Raw genomic sequence first — 24,434 nt, forward strand, 5'->3', positions numbered from 1 at the left:
GACAGCAAGCTACACCACGAAGCAGAGCGCATCTCTTGCAGGGTCTGCCACTTGAGTTTGCTAAACATCTCCATAACGCTATCACGCTTACCAAATAACCCTGTGATGAAATGGCTGCTCTTCTTTGGCTCTTCTCTATCTCCTCTGTCAACCCGACCTGGTATGGATCCCACACTGATGAGCAATACTCAAGTATAGGTCGAACAAGTGTTTTGTAAGCCACCTCATTTGTTGATGGACAACATTTTCTGAGGAATCTCCCAATTAATCTCAGCCTGGCACCCGCCTTACCAACAATTAATTTTATATGATCATTCCACTTCAAATCGTTCCGTATGCATACTCCCAGATATTTTACAGAAGTAACTGCTACTGGTGTTTGTTCCACTATCATATAATCATACAATAAAGGATCCTTCTTTCTACGTATTTGCAATACATTACATTTGTTTGTGTTAAGAGTCAGTTGCCACTCCCTGCACCAAGTGCCTATCCGCTGCAGATCTTCCTGCATTTCGTTGCAATTTTGTAATGCTGCAACTTCTCTGTATACTACAGCATCGTCCATGAAAAGCCGCATGGAACTTTCGACACTTATCGACTAGGTCATTTATAAATATTGTGAAAAGCAATGATCCCATAACACTCCCCTATGGCACGCAAGAGGTTACTTTAACGTTTGTAGACGTCTCTCCATTGAGAGCAACATGCTGTGTTCTGTTTGCTAAAAACTCTTCAATCTAGCCACACAGCTGGTCTGATATTCTGTAGGTTCTTACTTTGTTTATCAGGCAACAGTGTGGAACTGTATCGAATGCCTTCCGGAAGTCAAGGAAAATGGCATCTACCTGGGAGCCTGTATCTAATATTTTCTGGGTCTCGTGAACAAATAAAGCGAGTTGGGTCTCACATGATCACTGTTTCTGGAGTCCATGTTGATTCCTACAGAGTAGATTCTTGGTTTCCAGAAATGACATGATACGTGAGCAAAAAACATGTTCTAAAATTCTACAACAGATCGATGTCAGAGATATAGGCCTATAGTTTTGTGCATCTGCTCGACGACCCTTCTTGAAAACTGGAACTACCTGTGCTCTTTTCCAGTCAGTTGTTTATGGACAGTAAAGGGGAGAAATTTTGTGCTACAAAGAAAACTATGGAATTTCTGAATGCCAAGTATCATTACAACAAAAATAATCAGTCCTTGACAGTATAATGTATCTGGACGAATAAAAAATCTACTTACCAAGCGGCAGCAGAACAGGCACACAAAAGAAGGTTTTACCTATGCAAGCTTTCGGAGCCAGTGGCTCATTTGTTCAGCAATAGGGTTGAAGGGGAAGGAAGAGGGGTGAAGAAAGAGGCACTGGAGAGGTGTAGGAAAAGTGGCAGACTTCGGAAAAGTCACCCAGAACTGCAGGGTCAGGGTGGACTTACCAAATGGGGTGAGAAGGAAAGACTGATTGTTGGAGACTGCACCAAATGATATTGGAAAATTTGGAAAATCTGAGAGCTTAGAGGTGAAATATGAGGCAATATGCAAGACAGAGAGTACTGCTAATACATCATATACGAGTTAATAAGAGTGAAAAGCTGATTGCCTTATATGTAGCATAGGTGGGGGAGGGGGGCGAGGGGGGGGGGGGCACAGTGAAAAATAGACAGGTCAGAAAATGAAAGATGTATAAAACTAAAATAGAGTATAGAGTGAAGAAAGGAGTATTTACTGTGAAGAAATGCTGAGACAGAAGAAATTAATGTAAATTAAGGCCATGTGGGTGGTGAGAACCAAGGACAAGTTGCAGCACTAGTTCCCACCTGCGGAGTTCTAAGAAACTGGTGTTTTGGGGAAGAATTCAGGTGGTGCATGTAGTGAAACAGTCACTAAGGTCATGACTGTCATTTTGCAGAGCATGCTCTGCAACAGGATATTGTGTGTTGTCAGTACACATCCTGTGCCTAACTGATAATTTGGTGGTAGTCATGCCGATGTAAGCGGCTGAACAGTGTTCACATAACAGCTGGTATATGACGTGACGTAAGAGGCCGAACAGTGTTCGCATAACAGCTGGTATATGACATGTCGTTTCACAGGTATCTCTCCCTTTGATAGTATATGTTTTGCCAGTTACAGGGCTGCTGTAGTTGGTGGTAGGAGGGTGCATAGAGCAAGTCTTGCAGCAAGGATGGTCACAGTGGTAGAAGCCATAGGGGAGGGAGATGGGGGCAAAGGGAGCATAGTATCTGACCGGGATATTGTGGAGACTGGGAGGGTGACAGAAAGCTGTTCTAGGTGTGGTGGGCAAAAATCGCAGACAGAATGGGTCTCATTTCAGGTCTTGATTTTAGATAGTCATGACCTTGTCAAAGTAGCTGATTAATACATTCCAGACAAGGATAATACTGAGTGACAAGTGGTGTGCTCCAAAGTTGTTCTTTTGAGGGATCAGATTTGGTGTGATGGCACGGAAAATCTGCTTTTGAACTAGGCTGGTGGGGTAATTAGGTTTAGTGAAGGTTGAGGTGAGAATGGTGGTGTATTGCTGTAAAGAGTCTGCATCCAAACAAATATGTGTGCCTTGAATACCAAAGCTGTATGAGAGAGAACATTCGACATGGAAAGGATGGTAACTGTCATAATGTAAGTAATGTTGTTTGTTAGTGGGTTTAATGTGGACATAAATGTGTAGGTGGCCTTCGGTGAGGATGAGATCAACATCAAGGAAAGTGGCATGGTTTTCAGAACAGGACAACGTGAAATGTAATTGGGGGAATATTTAAAAATTCTGGGAATTTAACACTAGAAGGGCAGAACGGGATCAAAATGACCCGTCATACATTTTTTATTCATTGTCATGTCAAATTTATTTACTTTGTTAATGAAATTATATGACTTTTTCTGATTTTTTTCTCCTCTTTCTGAAGATGTTTTAGTATTTACAAAATATTTTAATTTTCTTCGGCGTTTCATTCAGTATACCTAGCATGGTGAAAGGGGTGAATTTGACCCCACTGTAATTTCTCTTATGAATATAAGTAAATTATCCAACAATACAGTGGCAACAGAGAACAGCAAGGCAGAGCAGTTGCTCCTGTTTGTTGCAACTTGGCACGTTTACATTCCAGTTCGCCACAGCTTATGTTGTGTCACTCAGGCAGTCTTTGTCCGTAAAACACATTTTCGAACATGTATCGTCAGTGTGGACTTTCTGATGAAGTGTTACACCTCTTAGAGAATCCCGAAGTTGAATCGGAAATTGACTTCACTGGTGATGATTATGTACCTGACACTTGTGAAGATGAAGGCATTGTGAACGAGGGGCACTTAGTGGAAGAGGATTCAGATGCTGATACACATCGATCATCACCTCTTTCACCACAGCAGGTACAGTTGGCAGGATCTACAGAGGTGATTACAAGGGATGGAACTGCGTGGGAGATTGGAAATTGTTCACCTTCTGGAAGGTGGTCAGCTATGAATGTTCTGAAGGACAGAGGAGGTCCCACAGCTTATGCTTGCCAACCAGTAGGCAGCTCTGTCATCAGTGCCTCTGTCTTATTTTTGATGAAGCAATGCTACATGTCATGAAGAAATACACAGAATCAAATGCTCAAAAAGTACTGAAAAACAGTGACTAGACTGTGTCACTTGAGGAAGTGGAGAAACTGATAGCCATCATGCATATTCGGGGTGTATTGCGCACAAAAGGTATGTCTGTGGATGATCTCTGGTCACACTCTTGGGTGCCTGCTTTCATCAGGGACATTATGCCAAGGGACAGATTTCAGGAACTGCTCAGATTTCTCTGTTTTGATGAAAAATCGACCCAGTCTGAATGCCTGGCAGCCAACAACTTCGCTCTTGTATCTGAAATTTGGGAAAAGTTTATTGAAAACAGTATTCGTGCTTCCTGTCCTGGAGAAAATATAACCATTGATGAGCAACTTTTCCAAGCAAAGCAAGATGCAGGTTTACTCAATTCATATCCAACAAACCAGACAAATATGGTCTCAAATTCAGGTTGGCTGTTGATGTAACAACAAAGTATATATGTAATGCTTCCCCATACCTCGGCAAAGAGGACACGCATAGAGAGAAATAACCACTTGGAGCGTACATCGTTCTGCGTCTCATGGAGGTATTTGTAAATCAAGGAAGAAATGTGACCACAGACAACTTCTTTACGTCTCTTCAACTTGCTAAAAAACTCAAAAAAGGAAAGAAATCTTCATTAGTTGGTACAGTGAACAAGATCCGCCCTTAAATCCCAAATGAAGTAAGGAAGCTGAATGCTGAAATACACTCCACCACAATAATGCACAATAGTGGCAACACAGACTGCACTTTGACTGTATACCAAGGAAAGAAGAATAAAAATGTGATTCTTCTAAGTACGTTGCTTGCTGAAGTAGCAATGAGCAAGGAAGGAAAGAAAAAACCTGAAACTGTGACGTTCTGCAATGCGACAAAGTATGGGGTGTATGTGGTTGATCAAATGACACATAAAATATTCTACAAAGGTTGCATGTAGGAGATGGCCAATACATGTCTTCTACAACATATGGTAATAAATGCATAGGCCATCTGTAACATTGTAATGAACAAGAAAATGGAAAGGAAGATGTTCATACTTCAACTGGCAAATGAACTCAAGTGAATGAAAGAGCAAGAACGTCAGGCAAAGGAAGAGGGTGGTTGTTGTTGTTGTGGTCTTCAGTCCTGAGACTGGTTTGATGCAGCTCTCCATGCTACTCTATTCTGTGCAAGCTTCTTCATCTCCCAGTACCTACTGCAACCTACATCCTTCTGAATCTGTTTAGTGTATTCATCTCTTGGTTTCCCTCTACGATTTTTACCCTCCACGCTGCCCTCCAATACTAAATTGGTGATCCCTTGATGCCTCAGAACATGTCCTACCAACTGATCCCTTCTTCTGGTCAAGTTGTGCCACAAACTTCTCTTCTCCCCAATCCTATTCAATACTTCCTCATTAGTTATGTGATCTACCCATCTAATCTTCAGCATTCTTCTGTAGCACCACATTTCGAAAGCTTCTATTCTCTTCTTGTCCAAACTATTTATCGTCCATGTTTCACTTCCATATATGGCTACATTCCATACAAATACTTTCAGAAACGACTTCCTGACACTTAAATCTATACTCGACTGAAATCACCTGGAAAGTGGAGGAAGTGCCAAATCAGCCTCTGCAAAGGCAAGAAGACAAGCGAAAGCTGTGTGAAGTGCCACAAAGCCATGTGCGGAAAATGTGTGCATGAAACAGAAGTCACATGTTCTAAGCGCATCTAGCAGCTTCAAATGACTTGAGTGAAAAGTAATACAGAGCAGTTTGTAAAACACATGTGAGAGTAAAATGGACCAAATATACTAAATGTGTCTAGAACGATGTATGAATAGTTAATAAATTAAAATCTATAGTTAAGAAACATGTATGCAGTAGCAACAATAAATTTGTATAATACATTGTTGTTCGTATAAATTAGTAATTATAATTGTAAATAATTGTTGTGATTACAAGTATTAATATGGATTAACAAACACTAAAAAAGTACTTTTTTAAGTCAAATATGAAAATAATGTATGTGGGGTCAAAATGACCCCTTTGCGTCATTTTAGGAATGTCAGAAACTCCACCGTTCTAGTGTTAACAGGTCACCCTCACAATGATCCCATATGGCAAAGATGTCATCAATGTATCTAAACCAAGCCAGGGGCTGAAGACTTACGGATCTCAGCAAAGCCCCCTCCAAGCGACCCATGAAACACTTGGTATAAGAAGGAGCCATCCTGGTTCCCATGTCCCTATCCCTGATCTGTTTGTATGTCTGCCCCTCAAAGGTGAAGTAGGTGTTGCTAAGTATAAAGTTGATCAAGGTGAGCAGGAAGAATGTCATAGGAAATGTTCAGCAGGAGACAGTCCGTGTACATGGGTGGTGTTGGTATAGAGGGAGATGATGTCAGTGGTGACAAGCAAAGCTGTGTGGTGGGAGTGGAACGGACATGGGTTTCGGATGAAGTCTTTGTACTGTGTGTTGCAGGTGCTGATCAACTAAGGCAAATATATGTTTGGTGGGTGCTTTGAAGCCAGCAACTATAGGATGGCCAGGATGACTGGGTTTTTGAATCTTAGAAAGAAGGTGAAAGTTGGGGATGCGTGGTTTGGATGGGGTAAGAATTTCTATGGATTGAGGCATTAGTCCTTGTGAGGGGCCAGAGGTTTTAAGGAGGGACTGTAGGTTAGTCTGAATCACATTAAATATGATTGCATGGACATCTTTTTAGATCTGAGAATAGTTTATTTGGGCTGCAGTTAGCATTTTAGATACATTTCCAGTGGGTCATTCTTACAAATCAGTGCTTTTGAGAGAAAGGACAGCTCCGATGCTGTGTTGTGTGGCATTTGGCACAAATTTAGCATAGTAATAGACTTTGCCGAGAAACTATTGGAGGTTTATTCACTTGGTTACACATCAATTTTTTCTGTGGCTTCCACATGTTGCTGAAGACGTTGCAGTCCTTTATGACTCAATATGTGGCCTAAGTAACCCACTGTTCGAAAGAATTCACACTTTTGCACTTTATTCCATTTTGTTTTAGTTTCTAGAATGGTAGACATAAGTTTGCAAGGTGTTACTGGCTTGTAGTGCCACTTGCTAGTGTATTGTTCAGATAGTTTACTGTATTTGAAATCTTACGAATCAGCTGTTCCAAAAAAGTTTAAAAATTAGTGGTGCACTAGCAGCTCCAAATGGCAACCTGTTACATCTGTACAATCTAAATGAGTGTTAGTAACCATGAACTGGTGTGACTGTTCATTTAATAACAGTTGCAGTTATGCTTCGGATATATCAGTTTCGGAAAAATACTAGTCACCTGATAGTTTTGACATCAGGTTTTCTGGGCTTGGGGTGGGATAGATATCACTCTCTGATTGAGCATTTATGGTTGCTTTAAAATCACCTCAACCATGGAGGGAACCGTTTGGTTTACTAAAACTGCCAGTCATGTTGTCCACTGAATTGATGTGCTGGGTACGAAGATGCCTTGTTGCACCTGATTATCTAATTCCATCTTGAGCTCATCTTGCAAGGCTTCTGTCACTAGTCTCGCTCTAAAGTAGTGAGCTGTTGCAGAAGACTTTAACTGAAAGTAAGCTACATAATTACCTACATACCCTAAGCCTGGTGAAAATAGATCTGAAAATTCAGTGCATAGGGAATCAAGATCATTGAATGGTACTACATCAGATATGATGTTGATTTCGTGTACTATTTAAACCAAAAGATGAAAAAGTGTCCACCCCAAAAATGTTTTGTGCCTGAGGTGATGGCACAGCTAAAATTCTCCCTTTGTCAGAGAAGTTACAGGACAGATTTTCTTATTTCTGAGTTTGCAATACTAAAAAGAACCAAATATCATTTCTGTGTTACCTGGTGTGTGTGTACACACTTGAAATGATCTTGGCCATGTTTCTGTGCAAACTCACTAGATGGCAGGGCAGTGCTTAGCAACACACTATTGGGGTTATTGACACATTAGTTATGGTTACACAATGAATGCTGATTGTGGGCAAAGAGCGAACATTAAGTTCTTCATTAAGCTTGGGAAACCCCTAGTGAAATGCGGACATTGGTTAAGCAAGCATATGCTGCAGGTAAGGTACATTCAGGAAATCATGTTTTCAAGTGGCGCAAAAGGTATCGTGAAGTCACAGATTCAGTGTAAGATCATCCCAGAGCTGGTCGCCCATGTACAGCACATACCGCATACAGCAAACAAGGAGCATGTAAAGCAGTTATAGCAAGAAACCCATCATGTAACTGTCTGTGTGATATCAGAAGAACTTAATTTTAATTGTGATGTGTGTCATAAAATTTTACACAAAGATTTGGGGAAATGGAAACTTAACTGGATAGATTATTGTTGGGGATGAAAGTTGGTGCTACCAGTCTGACCCTCATCAAAGTGCTGAAAGGCAGAATCCTGGGTCACCAGTGTCAAAAAAAGTCAGACAACCTTTGAGAACAAAGACAGTGTTGATAGCATTCTTTGGTAATAAAGGACTATTTCACCATGAGTACATTCCTCCAGGTCAAACAGTGAACCAAACTCTTTACAGTGAAGTCGTGAAATGTTCGTGGCAACCGATTCAACACCACCGCCCTGATTTGTGGCATTTCCGGAATTGGTTCTTACTGCATGACAATGCAAGACACTGCTTTAGCTGTTACCGAGTATCTGGTAAGACACTCTGTTATTGCCATCCCTCATCCGCCATATTCGCCCGACCTCTCACCTTGTGATTTTTGCTTGTTTCCGTGAGTGAAAAGGTGACTGAAAGGAAAGCTTCATCAATATATTGCAGACATCCACCTGATCTGTGACAAATGAGCTTACAAACATTGCAGTTGCAAATTTCCTTGCTTGCTTCGAAGACCTTGTAATTGGGATGTTATTTTCTACCGGATTTGTCAATACCAAATCTAATGAGGGAGGTTGTAAATGTTTTCTTATATTTTTGTCAGAATATTTTTTGTGAATTGTAATTTGCCTTATTTTATGCTAATTTGCTTATATGTTTGAGAGTGACAGCATATTGGTTAATATTAGTAGATGTGACGAAGAATATCAAATAGACTGGTTACAAGTGGAAGCTTGTGTGTTGTGTGAAATGTCTTTGACACTGGAGTCATCTTTGACTGTAGTCAGTTGGCAGTGAACTCTCGGTGTGTGTGACGGTGGAACAATGTGCAGGTCGCCGTTATAATAATTTGCCAGTGAACAGGAAAAATGAATTATGTTACTACTTTTTTTATATAAACATCAAGAAGGAACCACATTCGAAGAAATGGCATTTGAAGCACCAAAAATGAGGCAAACCATTGAACCAGGTTATTTCTGCAACCGACGAAACAGCATTGTGAAATCAAACTTAGTCAAATATCATCTTATAAACATTTCACAGAAAAGTGAGTACTGTCATGAAATATGCTAAATTCAAGTATATAAAAATAGTGAGCATATTTCAACCTCCAGAAACATTGGCAACTGAGTGTAGAGAGCCAAGAGGGACTGCTTTGATAGGATCCGGGATCATTACTTGGCAAGTGCAATTTTCTATTTTTTGGGAAAATCTATCCTGGATCTTTTCTGACAAAGGGAATAGTAATCGAACAACTGACTTTTCATGTACAACCCCATTTCTGTGCATTTGCCATGTAAAATTGAGCTGCTTGCTCTAGGATTGTAGCCTTTGTGATATCAGCTGAAGATGCAAGGAATCAATCTGTGCCTAGATTTATTCTTTATGATAGAAGCTGGCACACTGGTATCATCAAGGAATACTGTCACCAGGTTGTAAATAGTTACTGTGAGAGAATGCTCTTGCAGATGTGCTGTGAAGGGTTTCAGCTGTGGCTGTAAGGTGTTCACACTGTGGTATTCATGTTTTAACAATCCAAAGAGCTGTCCAGGTGAGATCCAATAAGCAGCCCATTCATGTATGCACAGTATTAGCGAGGTAGAAATTAGAGCACAGATCGATAGTGTTCATGCTGTTAGGGTGGCTGATTTTATTTCCTGCATGATATCAAAGGCCCGGCCCATGTGATTTCTTGCAGGCACCTCATATAGGCTGCAGATGTCTTTGGCAGCTTATATCACAGACTGTTGACTTCACTGTTGAGGACATAGATATAGGAGACTCTACTTGATAGACACTTATAATGTGATGATGTAGACCTAGTCACCGTTGTTGGAGTTTGTCATAACAGCTGCTAAAGACAGTTTGGTTACATAATCTTTTTTGCAAAAGTTTTATTCATTTGGCACACATTCCACTATAGTTCAAAGGAATGTCCTTTTTATATTTCTGATGGTCTAAGGGGTTTTATGGAGACATGAAATTTTCATGGTTTCATTGTAGTTTCTGTATATAATAAAATCAAGTGTTTTTTTCTGTATAGTAAAATCAAGTGTTTTTTCTGTTTTTATCTTTACCAGCTAAATTAGTGAAGATTAAATTTCTTATTTCATGTTATTTTATTCCTCTTAACTGAATAAACTATTTTTGAAGACAAGGTAATGTGGAGTTTCAAAATAAAATTTCTTAGATATTTTATAAAATGAATAGATATGCTGGATAAAGTTGATCTATTACTCTGTCAGGTTGTATGTAATAGTATGTCTTGACAGTCATATTAATTGACAGTTTTATTTTACAGACGTAACACAGAATTTTGATTATGTGTTCTGGTCTGGGGATTTGAACTTCAGACTTTCTCAGCCCCGTGATGAAGTTTTGCAGTGGGTATCAGAGCAAGAATTCCCCTTGCCCTTGCCACATAGTTTACACAGTGATCAGTTGAAAGCCATTATTGCCGAAGGTAAGTGCTCAGTCATCTCACACTTCTAACTTGCGTATCTGGCACTTGACTTATAAAGCAGCTAACTGGTGTGAGATGTACCATGAGTTTGCTGCAAAAGTAACGGATTTACTCCCAAAATTCAAAATTTTTGGACGTTTCAAGGTTCACTAAAAAAAGAGAGTGATAAAAAGTGAAAGATTTACAGTATTATTAAGGTGGATCTTAAATCAGAAGCCTAAAGATACAAAACAGTTTTACTTTATTGCATATATTTTTCTTTTTGCAGGAGTGGTACACCTAACTATGGTTGAACACTCCATGTGTGTCCAGCAGATTTGTATGCTGAGCAGTTATTATTACATAAGATGATGTTATCAATCGCAGCCATTGACATATAATTTTCAGCATTATCCATCTGATTAGGCAATTATTTTTCTAACTTTCATAGTCTAGTTCCAAGTAATTGGATCTATATTAATGTAGTGCATACATGAAAGATAGTGTATTCCAAAGCACTTTTGCCATCACCAGCATTGTGGCCTGCCATCATTTCTGGCACTGATGGTCACTTATTCTACTGATTAGAACTGGCAAGTCTCTATAGAACACTTGCACTGCAGATTGTCTACTTTGACAGGTACTAATGTTAACAAGTGATGGACTCACCATATTCATGAACTCATTTGCAAATTGTTGGTCCACACTTCTGCCCTTTCTCAAAGTCACCTAAATCACCAGCTTCTCCTCACACTGCATTAACTGCAAGATTTTTCTGTGTCCCCATCACCTGTTGTGAGTCAGTATGCTTTCATGCCATGTACCTTCTTTCATGACCAAAGCATACTTTCCAAATAGCTGCCCAGATGTGTAATCTTCATACTTTCCTTGGATATTTCTTATTTTTCAATAATTGTTAAATCTGTATGCTTACTAACTTCTGAATCAACAGGCTCTTAGTCAGATTTTAAACTTATGTTCTCAAGTAATAAACGGTTTATTTTTAGAAGATTTGTTATTATTTATCAGTATTGTTTAAAGCTATTAAGGTTTGTAAGTTTTTAGACCTCACACTGGGAAAAAAGTCCTGCTAAGGCTTACTTCGCCCATAGATCAGATCCAGGCACTCACTGTCACTAATAATGGGAAAGCCAGACTCCCACATTCAGTATTCAGAAGGTACTTATGAAAACCTAGGATCTGAATCAGAGTTATGGATTGTATTCACTTATCAAAAGACTTCTCTCCATAAGAATGAGGATTAGTGGGAAAAGAATGTATTGTGTTTTAAGTTAAGTATTAAACAGAGAAAAAATTATGTTACTTATAATGAAGCTTCATAAAAGAATTATGTTCATGCTACAACATTATTTACCTCTACATAACAGTAGTTTCTTTGCCTATATTACTGGTTTTGCAGAATAGTCCTACTTTTTTATAGTGTTGGTGTACTACGATTCATTATAGCTACAAAGCAAAATGAGGAGTTAGCATGCAGGCAGTCAAAATTAAATTTATTTCTGTCATATTGAAATTTCCTCAAAAGAAAGAGTGCTTATACTGCATTGCTTACTTATTTTAAGGAAGTGTCTTCCGAGATTTTGAAGAAGGTCCTATAACATTCCCACCAACGTATAAGTATGATCCGGGAACGCAGATGTTTGACAGTTCGCACAAACAGCGCACACCAGCATACACAGATCGCATCTTATACAAATGTCGAAGTGGTCGTGGCGTTCTGCAGTGCTTGCTGTATTCATCAGCTCCATCCATCTGCACTTCAGATCACAAGCCAGTGTGGGGCCTCTACAGCAGTGCTGTGCGACCTGGGATTGACACGTAAGTTACTATTTACGTTAAATCAGAAAAAGGCAATTACTTACCTATAGAGGATTGGTGCGTAGCACACAGAAATATGTAATAGGAAAAGGTAACTCTAACTTTCAAGCTTTTGCTCTTTTTCTAGTTAGAGCACACACATTCACACAGGACCACCCAATTGTACATGCTTGTGGTATCAACGAGACTGATTATTGGATATTGAGTATCAAAAATAGTTGCCTGAGTAGATGGTGGTGGGAGGGGGTAGGGAAGGATGCATGAGACAAGAGGGGGATAGCAGGGTAGTGTGAGGCAGGTCTTTCACCAGATGCCTCTGTGGCTGCACAACAAGACAAAAGGAGCTCATAGTGCATATAAGGGACAGCGAGGAGGGTGGAGTGAGGGAGGAAGCGAGAGAGAGGTGGTGGTGAAGAGGGAGACCAAGAGGGGAAAGAGTAAGGGAGAGGGAAGAAAGGGGAGAGGGGTGAGAAAAAGTGGGAGAGGAAGTGTGTGTGTGTGTGTGTGTGTGTGTGTGTGTGTGTGTGTGTGTGTGTGAGAGAGAGAGAGAGAGAGAGAGAGAGAGTGCTCACGTGGGCGGGAGGAGGAAGAATGGTGGGAGAAGGCAGTACACGATCTGGATGGAGGGGTGATGTGGACAGAAGAGAGAAGGGAAAAGATATGATGAGGAAATGGGAAACAAGTAAGTGGAGGTGTAGCTCATGGGGATTTGTGAGAGCACAAGATATGCTGGAGAGACAATTCCCACATGTGTAGTTCAGAGCAACTTATGCTGAAAGGGAGTATCCAAATGGCCCTGTAGTGAAACAGCTGTAGAAGCCTTTTGTGTTGTGGTGTGCATTGTGTTCAGCAACTGGAATGTGAAATTTGCAGTTTGCCACAGTTTGGAATTGACCATTCATGTGATTAGACTGTTGGTCATTTGCCGAGGACAGCCTTTGCTCCCTTCCTCAATAACTTTTAACACCTATTCCCAAATCTGCTTTGCCTTGTCCTTCTCAGCTCAGTGAGCCACTTTCCTAAACATTGATCTCCTCCTCTCATATGGCTCTATAAATACATCAATTAATATCAAGCACATCAACCTCCACTTTGACAGCTGTGACCCATTGCATGTCAAAAAGTCTCTTCCATACGGCCTGACCACCTGCGGATGCCAAATATGTGATGCAAAGCAGGAGTTGTCAAAATTTACTGTCAGTTTTACCAGAACTTTTACTGACATATAGTATCCTAGACATCTCATCCATAAACAAATCTCCTGTACCATATGATCCTCTGACACCAGTAACCATGTTAACTATCCTCCAGCCAGCACTCCTCTAATCACTAATCACCCAGTGTCACCTTGACGTTTAGAAGCTCAACTACATCCTTCATCAAGGCTTTGACTACCTCTTGTCATGCCCTGAGGTGAGGAATATCCTACCCAAAATCCTACCCACATCACGCAAAGTAGGGTTCTGCTCCAGTACTGCTCCCAATCCGGTACCCCTTCAGTCATTCCTTTGTGGTTGACCCATCAGTCCCTTTTGGTTGACCCAGATGCAAGACCTGCCCAACACATCTGCCCCTCACTTCCTTGTGCAGTCCAGTAACAGGCATCTCCTACACAGTAAAAGGAGGGGCCAAGTGTGAAAGCAACAGCCATATTATGCATCAGCTATGCTGCATTTACTGTACAGCATTCAAGGTGGACATGGTAAGTAACCCACTGTCCATTCACATGAATGGCTACTGCCAAACTGGCAAATCGCAACTTGACTATCCAGTTGCCGAACATGCTGCATACCACAACAAAAATGACTTCAGTAGCTGCTTTACATGGACTATTTGATACTCCCTGCCCCCATAAGTTTCTCTGAATTACATGGGTGGGAATTGTCTCTGCAGCAAATCCTGCGCTGTCACGATCCCCTGTCCTAAATCCCCACTGACTTGTTTCCTATTGCCTCACCGTACCTTTTCCCCTCTCTTCCCTCTACACCACATTTCCCCATCCAACTTGTGTACTACATTCTCCCACTACTCTTTCTTCCTCTCCTCACAACATGTGCACTCTCTCCCTCTCCCTCTCCCTCTCCCTCTCCCTCTCCCTCTCCCTCTCCCTCTCCCTCTCTCTCTCCCTCTCCCTCTCCCTCTCCCTCTCTTCCTCCCTCTCCCTCTCTTCCTCCCTCCCCCTCCCCTCCCCTCCTCCTTTTTTCCACCCTTTCCCTTCCTGCCACTCTGTCTCTCTCTTCTCCACTGCCTTCCTCTTCTTTCCTCTCCTCCTCCCCCTTTCAACTTCCTCCTGTCCCTATCACTGTCCCTCACATACTCTACTCTCGGAACTCCTTTTGCCTTGCTTTGCAGCCACTGAGTCATCTGGCAAAAGACCTGCCTCTCACTACCCTGCTGCCCCTCCTTGCGTCATGTGGCCTTCCTGACCTCCTCCCCACCCCCGTCTACCCAGGCAACTAACTTTGTTAATTGATATTCAGCAATAAGTCTCGCTGCTACTGCAAGCATGTGCAATTGGACATCTGTGTCGTCGTACATGTGAATGTGTGTACTTTTATTAGAAAAAGAGCAAGAGCTCAAAAGTTAGTGTTAATTGTTTTCTATTATGTGTTTATATGTGCCACACACAGATGTTCTATAGGGAAATGGTTAAATATGTTTCCATAAAACTGCTAAAAATAGAATGTACAGTCTTAGACATAAAAAAACTGACCGCCAGCCGGCCACCAGCGAGTCTAAGTCCGAGGGGGCGGGGGAAGGGGGGGGGGTGTCTTCCACCGGGGCCGAACCGCACAATAACCCTGGGTTCGGTGTGGGGCGGCGGAGGGGTGAAGTGGATTGCCGCAGTCGTCGTGAAGTTGTGGACCACTGCAGCTGCGGCGGGGATGGAGCCTGTCCATCGTTTCTAGGTCCCCGGTTAACATACAATACAATGGTGTACTGAAGGTGGCAATACGAATTTTGCTTGAGCGTTGTCTTCCGATTCGCTTATTGAGTTTCTGTCTGCCTGCTTGTAGCTGTGCTGCAAAAGAATTAAAAACCTGGCATTCAGCGACTCTCGAAAGGCGAACGAAAGCTGCTTGTAGCTGGTAGGCTGACACATTACCTCTGAGCTAGCGAAGAGGTGCAGGACATAGAAAGAAGGATCCTTTATTGTATGATTATATGATAGTGGAACAAACACTGGTAGCAGTTACTTCTGTAAAATATCTGGGAGTATGCGTACGGAATGATTTGAATTGGAATGATCATATAAAATTAATTGTTGGTAAGGCGGGTGCCAGGTTGAGATTCATTGGGAGAGTCCTTAGAAAATGCAGTCCACCAACAAATGAGGTGGCTTACAAAACACTCGTTCGACCTATACTTGAGTATTGCTCATCAGTGTGGGATCCATTTCAGGTCGGGTTGACAGAGGAGATAGAGAAGAGCCAAAGAAGAGCGGCACATTTCATCACAGGGTTATTTGGTAAGAGTGATAGCGTTACGGAGATGTTTAGTAAACTCAAGTGGCAGACTCTGCAAGAGAGGCGCTCTGCATTGCGGTGTAGCTTGCTGTCCAGGTTTCAAGAGGGTGCGTTTCTGGATGAGGTATCGAATATATTGCTTCCCCTTACTTATACCTCCCGAGGAGATCATGAATGTTAAATTAGAGAGATTCGAGTGCGTGCCGAGGCTTTCCGGCAGTTGTTTTTCCCGCGAACCATACACAACTGGAACAGGAAAGGGAGGTAATGACAGTGAGCCACTCACCGTTGGGTGGCTTGCGGAGTATAGATGTAGATGTAGATGTAGACATGGGGGCTTACTTATTGGCCCAGTAGCTGCTATGGTAGATAAATCGCAACACAAGAGACGAGAGAAGTTGTATTTTCCGTGTGGGACGACTTTCGTGGACTCAAAAAGCATTAACTGATATCCTTATATCACATCTCAAGAGAAAATCATCACATTATTCAATTGAAATTGAACGATAATATCAAGTGAATTTAGTAGGATAGTTCTGTGCCATCAAGGAAGTAACTCGTCGGTCACAGAGTTGCCAAACATATTCTGCATTGTTGCCAAGTTTCAGTTATACTGCCAGGAAGGATACTAACTGATGTGCTCTGTGACTGACCTCGGAAGTGATTGTAACTTTGTCTCAAAGTTGCGGGTGGCAAGCACTGGCAGATCCTCATTATATGTCAGTCTTTTTTGGATTTCTGTAACTAGGTTTAGGGGCTAGAGTGTAATTACTTGTAATACATCGATGCACTGAGTGTAAACGTAATGAAACTCCACCTGTCATCTGATAATTGTGAAAAACTACATTTTTCATCTGCACAGCACCGCAGTATGAAGAAATCACGGGTTTTGTAGGATTCCTATACTTAATTTCCTTGTGTTTGTTTTAGATGACAGTAGGTGAGGAGCAAAGCCATGTGAAATATACTTTTCCAGCAGGGTTTGAGTCTTTGGCTACAGTTGCAGTAGCACATCGAGTGAGGTATCAAGAATGTGAGCATTCACCCATTGCTGTAGTATAGGCCAGGGCACGAAGAAGCAGGTTCCCCACAAAGTAAACTATGAGAGACACTGTAATTAATGCCTAAAGTAACCATCTCGCAAACTTAAATTTTCCAAATTGCTGCTTTTCTTTCAGACATGTCCAAAAGAAGAGACACCACACGTATATGCATATACAGGGTGTTTCAGGAGGAACAGTAGATATTTTAGCAGGTGGTAGTACAGACAAATTACATAAACAATTTCATATAAATGTGTCTACTTTTTATTGAGTACAGAGATACAGCTGTCAGTATGTAACCCTAACAAACTCAAAGCTAAGGCAAATGCGCACATTCAAAGTTGATTTTCCAGAATTCCCCCACCAACTTCAATATACTTTTGACTTCTCTTGATAACACCAAGTGTAGCTCTTCTGAGGTTGTCTTTGTATTCTTTTATGAGTGCTGCACTACTCGTAATACAAATGATCAAATCAGCTCTTGGGTTTACTTTTTCTTTGTTGATTTCGCCTTTCAACCATCCCCACAGGCAAAAATCCAAAGGGATAAAGTCCGGGGACCTTGGTAGCCAAGAAAAGTGCCCATATCTACTGATCCATCTTCCGGGAAATTTTAGGTTTGGATGATGTGTCACCTGACGGCTAGAATGTGCAGGAGCCCTGTCATGCTGGAGGAACATACGCATTCTTGTAGCCAAAGGAACCTCATCCATTAGTGCTAGAAGCTCATTTTCAAGGAAGTATAGACAACGGGGTCTTGTAAGGACCAACAAACAAAATGAAAATGCATTGAACCCAGCTGTATGTACTCAATAAAAATTGGACACATGTTATATGGCATTTTTTTCTGCAGTTTGTCTATACTACCACCTCCTACAACATTTACTATTCCTTCTGAAACATCCTGTGTAATTATTCAGATCTTCATGGGCCATCGAAACTTTTCAGTGCTAGATGCACGTCATCGTCCGAACCCTCGTGGGAATACAGTGTGGCTGCGAGCGAGTGGAATAATGGACAGAGGGGTACAGAGTATGTGGTATGCAGCAAACATGGGAATTTGTGTCTGACAAGGAGCGTGTGTAGATAGGTCCTGCAGGCAAGTTGGCCGTTGTGTCCTGGTAGCCCAATACTCAACGCATTTGCCTAGTAAGCAGAAGGTCCGGGTTCGAGCCTTGGTTGGGCACAAATTTTCATCTGCTGCTGTTGCTGTGTTTCAACACGCTGTGATAGTGTGAATGTCTGTCCTTCGATATTTAAGATGCAATTGTTTTTTGAGGCAATACAGGTGATATGCGAACATTTGTCTTGCCATCAACATAAAGGGACTTCAACGGCATCCATTCCTTAGTCATTGCTTCGTGATGTCGCTAACCCATGTCATATGCATGCGAATCGGATAGTAGAGCATATTTAGTCCAATAATGAATGGTCAGTATACAAGTATTTACGAACAGTTGAATCAGAATTGCAGCGAGCTGATCACTTAACCAAGTGCAACGTAATATACCTGTGTAGTGAGTCATATTAGCTGCATAGCTGATGATAATATTTGTCAAGCAATTCACTGCAGAATTAATGTAATACCCGCACGATGATCTCTGTAGTCATGCTGTATCATTAGCAGCTCGTGAATAGAATACTGTGTTCATTAAATCAGATTAGTCAAGCTGATGCCAAATAAAGAGAAGCGATGATGCCACCACACTATCTTTACTAAGGTAGTCATTGCTAGATTATGTGCGCCAACATTAATGTTACTGTAAGCAGTTTGACAGCATAACACCACAACATCTGCGGACAACCTGTACCATTATTTTCATACATGCGGTGAATACAAGTTCCGGATGTTTGTCAAGAATAGCGGAAAGCGCCTCATGAATGTGAAGTTCCATTTGCATTACGCCTAGGACAGAGAGAATCTTAAATAACAGTAACAGGTTACCCAGTGAAGGGAAGAGGCCTTGTACTGTCTTGAGTTCTTGCAGTTTGATATTAATGTATTTCCCAATGATTTCACACTAACAGGTCCTTTTGGCTATCGGAATACTCATATGGGAATTATCAAAGTGTAATTATCAACACGTAATTGCTAGAACACTCAGCTGCCATAGTAACACCTCATTTTAGATTGAATATGACTTGGAAAGCAATGTTAATTTGACGTTTCCGTCCATCTCCTGATGACTTACACAATGAAGTCTGGAGTGCACTCGCAGTTGTGTTGCCTGCCTCATCAATTCTGTAAAGTGTTAGGGCAGCTGGCAGCCATTGCTGAATACAGACGTGTGCAAATATCTTCACTGCTCTAGGGAAACTCGTCTTTGTTCCATTTTTTCCATACCTTAATTAGCACAATAACATAAGGTTAATTCTGCTGAAGAACTTGTTGCCTGCAAGGCCTTAAATAAGAATCTGCTAGCCGTAATAATGCATGAAAGGAAATAGACTGTTGGACAAAAGAATGGAGAGCTTCCTGCTTTTTGCATTTTTGATAGGTCCTACTGTAAGAATATGGTGTCATATTATGCGTCATAAATCTAAACTGTTTATTTATTTCGCTTCATACTGAAACAAAAGCTATGATATGAGAAGAGGAAATGACTTATATGCTTCTCAGAAACTTTAGCTTTTTAATTAATTAATTTTTTTTCCTTCATTTCATGCTAAAACAAGGTCATTGATATGATAGGGGGGGAAATGAAGTACATGCTTCCAAGACATATCATTTTCTTATATGCTACTAATGCGAGCATGAAAGCTCTGGAGTTAATTTTTCTGTGTTGGATAAATTTTGACATCACATCACATTACTTTGTGAGAAGGTTCCTGTTTTCTTGGGATTCAAATAGAATGGACATTTCATCACTGGTTAATATTCTGATATCCGTTCCAATTCCTCCACGGCACCTGTGAGTAGAGTCTCATGTTGGTTACTATAAGAACATGCAGGCAGTAATGTCCGCTCACTGCAGTCAGAACGAAGATACTTTCTTTCTGCTTATGGCAAAGCGTCTCCTGCAGTGTCCACACTCAGCCAACATAAACAAACCATGGCGACAGTAGTCACTGCTAATCGCTGACTTGTCGCGAGCCACGACAACAAGTGCGCACTGTCTCTGCTAAAGATAGTATGGAGTTAATACATCTTACTTACTTAACTAATATGCAGGACATGGGTTGGATAAATATTCAGTTTGTAGTAACTAGCCATTGCATTAAAATACTTTACAGTATATTTGATGCAATATTTATTGTTACTTGTCTCTCTAATATTAATAGTATTGATTCAGATTGTGCGTGAACACGAAAACGGCAACTGGACTTTTGGATTCTTGGGAGTCCAGGCTAGCACAGCAGAGAATATCAGAGATCTCTAGTCAACTTCCCTACAAGCAGAACACATTAATTGGAACACTGAATATAAATACATTGATCCAAACAAGAAAACTACATAATCTCACATCAGAAATCGACCGTGCAAAAATTCTCATCCTTTCTCTTCAAGAAACATGACTGACAATGAATCCTTGCATTGTGAAAACAATGGCATCATAAAGAGCAATACACAACAAAACGAGGCGAAAGGCGCACCAATCTTTAGCATGACATTTCTCGTACACAGATCCATCATCAGCTCTGTCAAAGAAATCACACCCATCAACAATTGACTTGTGACTATGAGCATTCAGAGCACCAATAAAAAACATACACTCATCAATCCACATGCCCCCACCAACATTGAAAATAAGAAAAACCCCGAAAATATCTAAAAATTCTGGAACACACTTGAAAGAACCACAAGCAAAATTCACCAAGATGACGTGAAAATCCTAATGGAAGATTTTAATGCTCAATTTGGGACAAAAAAAAAAGTATAGGAAAATTGTCGGTAAAAATTCAGCACACCAAAACACTAAGACAAACGGCACGTGTCTGATATACATTTGCCAACAATTCAACCTCAAAATAATGTCTACCCACTTTAGGAAAAAACAGAAAACATGGCGTTCCCCGATCCTGCATCTTGGTGAATACCAGATCCACCACTTAGCCATCTGCTACGCCCAATACAGAGCCATCCACGATAATGAAGTCCGACGAGGCGCGAACATTGACTCAGACCGCTACCTCTCACAAGGTCAAGTGAAATTCTCTCTGAAGAGAGTTCACCTCAAAAATATCAGCATCCAAAATTGAAGAAGAGTGGGAAAAAGGACCGACGAACAACTGGACTCACTTCTGCAGTAAAATTATCAGAAAAGCCAAAGAATTAATCCCACTTAAGAAAAAGGCAAAACGCTCATGGTGGGACTCAAACTACGATCAAGCAATCATCAATCGCCGACTCGCCTTCCAAAAATACAATGAGCTTTTTTGCCATTTATTGTAACTATTTTTTGAATGTTAGAGCTGGAACAATAGAAACATCATGATTTTCGCGATATGGAATATTTGAATTCGCCTTACATCTTCATATTTCGAGCAACGGCAGAATATCCATCACAAAAGCTGACACCAAGAAGTCAGGTCATGAAGTTGCCAAATCAGCTGTTGAAGAAGCTCCAAAATTGTGAAACGTGTCTGGTGAATACACATTCAAGGTTTCAGTCCGACTAGGACAGTAAAACATAAATAATTGCCACAGTTATTAATTTATAATGTTTCATTTGCACTCAGTGCATCGATGTATTACAAGTAATTACACTCTAGCCCCTAAACGTAGTTACCGAAATCCAAAAAAGACTGTCGTATAATGAAGATATTCCGGCGCATGCCACCCACGACTTTGAGACAAACTTATAGTCACTTCCAAGGTCAGTCACAGAACACATCAGTTAGTATCCTTCCTGGTAGTATAACTCAAAACTTGGCAACAATGCAGAATATGTTTGGTAACTCTGTGACCAATGAGTTACTTCCTTGATGGCACAGAACTATCCTAAATTCACTTGATATTATCAGGTCATTTCAACTGAATAAAGTGAGGGTTTTCTCTTGAGATGTGATATAAGGATATCAGTTAATGAATTTTGAGTCCACGAAAGTCATCCATCACGGGAAATGTGATTTATCTGTCATAGTGGCTACTGGGCCAATAAGTAAGCCCCCATGTCCTGCACCATGTTCTTGCCCCTCTTCGCTAGCTCAGAGGTAATGTGCCAGCCTACCAGCTACAAGCAGCTTTTGTTCACCTTTTGAGAGTCTACATCTACATCTACATTTGTACTCCACAAGCCACCCAGCGGTGTGTGGCGGAGGGCACTTTACATGCCACTGTCATTACCTCCCTTTCCTGTTCCAGTCGCGTATGATTCGCGGGAAGAACAACTGCCGGAAAGCCTCCGTGCGCAATCGAATCACTCTAATTTTACATTTGTGATCTCCTCAGGAGGTATAAGGAGGGGGAAGCAATATATTCGATACCTAATCCAGAAACGCACCCTCTCGAAACCTGGACAGCAAGCTACACCGCGATACAGAGCGCCTCTCTTGCAGAGTCTGCCACTTGAGTTTGCTAAACATCTCCATAACGCTATCACGGTTACCAAATAACCCTGTGACGAAATGCGCCACTCTTCTTTGGATCTTCTCTATCTCCTCCGTCAACCCGACCTGGTACGGATCCCACACTGATGAACAATACTCAAGTATAGGTCGAACGAGTGTTTTGTAAGCCACCTCCTTTGTTGATGGACTACATTTTCTAAGGCCCTTCGACCCAACGGCGAAGTGAGCGGAAGAAGAATCTTATATCCCAGGTTCTCAAAGATCGTGGAGCCGGAAGAGGTCATGCCAGACGAACTGGCTGTAAAGGCGCCGCTCAGCCATCATTGAGCTCGCGGCAGTTCGTTGCAGTTCTGGTACCTGAAGTCACATGCCACATACATATGTGCCGTGATGAATTGTTCCAGAATTATAGTGTGTGGGTCACTTCCTCGCAAGCTGTAATCCACCTTAAAGAAATTCACGCAAATGGCAATTTCTCCTGTCATTTTCTTATCTCAGGAGAGAAATGAAAACTCGGATACGAGTATCAGCCGCCGCCGCCGCCGCCGACATTTTCTAAGGACTCTCCCAATTAATCTCAACCTGGCACCTGCCTTACCAACAATTAATTTTATATGATCATTCCACTTCAAATAGTTCCATACGCATACTCCCAGATATTTTACAGAAGTAACTGTTACCAGTGTTTGTTCCGCTATCATATAATCATAAAATCAAGGATCTTTCTTTCTATGTATTCGCAATACATTACATTTGTCTATGTTATGGGTCAGTTGCCATGCCCTGCACCAAGTGCCTATCCGCTGCAGATCTTCCTGCATTTCGCTTCAGTTTTCTAATGGTGCGACTTCTCTGTATATTACAGCATCATCCGCAAAAAGCTGCATGGAACTTCTGACACTATCTACTAGGTCATTTATATATACTGTGAAAAGCAATGGTCCCATAACACTCCCCTATGGCACGCCAGAGGTTGCTTTAACGTCTGTAGACGTCTCTTCATTGAGAACAACATGCTGTGTTCTGTTTGCTAAAAACTCTTCAATCCAGCCAGTACTGTCAGTAACGTACAATGACTATTTGAAAGAAATAAACAAATGACGGACGACTATGCGACTTTACACGTCAAAGATAATAAAATGCAAATCTGCCCCTGCTAAATACGAAACTACACAATGGTTTGACAAATTTAACTAAACAAGTGCACTAAGAACACTCAAACAAATTTTCAACTTGACTACTACGCTTATATGAATGCTAAATAAGCCACTTGCTGCTACTTGGGCACTGCTGACACACTGCTCTGCGTCAGAAGGCTAACTGAATGCCAGGTTTTTAATTCTTTTGTAACACAGCTACAAGCAAGCAAATAGAAACTCAACAAGCGAATCGTAAGACAAAGCTCGAGCAAAATTCTTATTGCTACTTTCAGTACCCCATAGTGTCAGAGCGAAAACCTTATGGTACTGCAAAATTCATAATGCCACTTTTGTTTTCTGCTGACATCTTTTTCGTTGTTGTGAATAGATAACTTTATCTATGAATTGCCACATATTCATTATACTTGAGTATGATACAGGTCATGATGTAAATACAGACCTCCTCGAAGTCAGAAGTTGGTAATATCCTACTAATTCGTGTTAAAATAGGCACAATCGTCTTACAGACACTTAATGTTTTATTAAGATAGACTGCCATCGTAATGTTTCTATAGTAAATTGAATTTAATTTGTATTAGTACAGTGAATATTTTAATTGTGCTTTCCATTAGTTTATTGAATACAACAGTAATCATCAGAAAGTAATTAATCAGCAACAGTATATTTTTTCACAATATCTAAAAAAATTTGACAATGCTAAAGTAGTTTACAAATTCTACGCCTGTAGAAACCTACTGGTTGTAATGATGTCATTAAACCCGTGTAGTTTGAAGAGCATTTTCATCTAGAAATGAGTTGCCTTGGCAGTTGATCGATTGGGAGCAGGAAAGGTAAAATTTTACGAGTATGCAATCAGAGGAACAAATGCCTGAGAGATGACTTACCTATCAATCTCCTGGATAGTTTTGTTTCTCAAATCAGCAGAGTGCGTTATCATGCAGTAGCACATGTGATGTAGTTTTGTCGGTTGATTTTCTTGCACTGCAACTGAAAGGTGTCTCAATTGTTGGCATCATATTCCAGCAATG

General features: G+C 41.0%; 1 protein-coding gene across 1 annotated transcript in view; it reads left to right on the forward strand.

Annotated features, from left to right (window-relative positions):
* LOC124595949 (inositol polyphosphate 5-phosphatase E) overlaps window positions 1-24,434 on the forward strand; it is an 83,305-nt gene that overhangs the window by 51,898 nt on the left and 6,973 nt on the right. The window contains exons 5-6 of the mRNA XM_047134870.1: window positions 10,246-10,407; window positions 11,970-12,225. Coding sequence (XP_046990826.1) covers window positions 10,246-10,407; window positions 11,970-12,225 — 418 coding nt within the window. The remainder of the gene's footprint in view (window positions 1-10,245; window positions 10,408-11,969; window positions 12,226-24,434) is intronic.

Source organism: Schistocerca americana, chromosome 2, assembly GCF_021461395.2.
Source record: "Schistocerca americana isolate TAMUIC-IGC-003095 chromosome 2, iqSchAmer2.1, whole genome shotgun sequence".
NCBI lineage: Eukaryota > Metazoa > Arthropoda > Insecta > Orthoptera > Acrididae > Schistocerca > Schistocerca americana.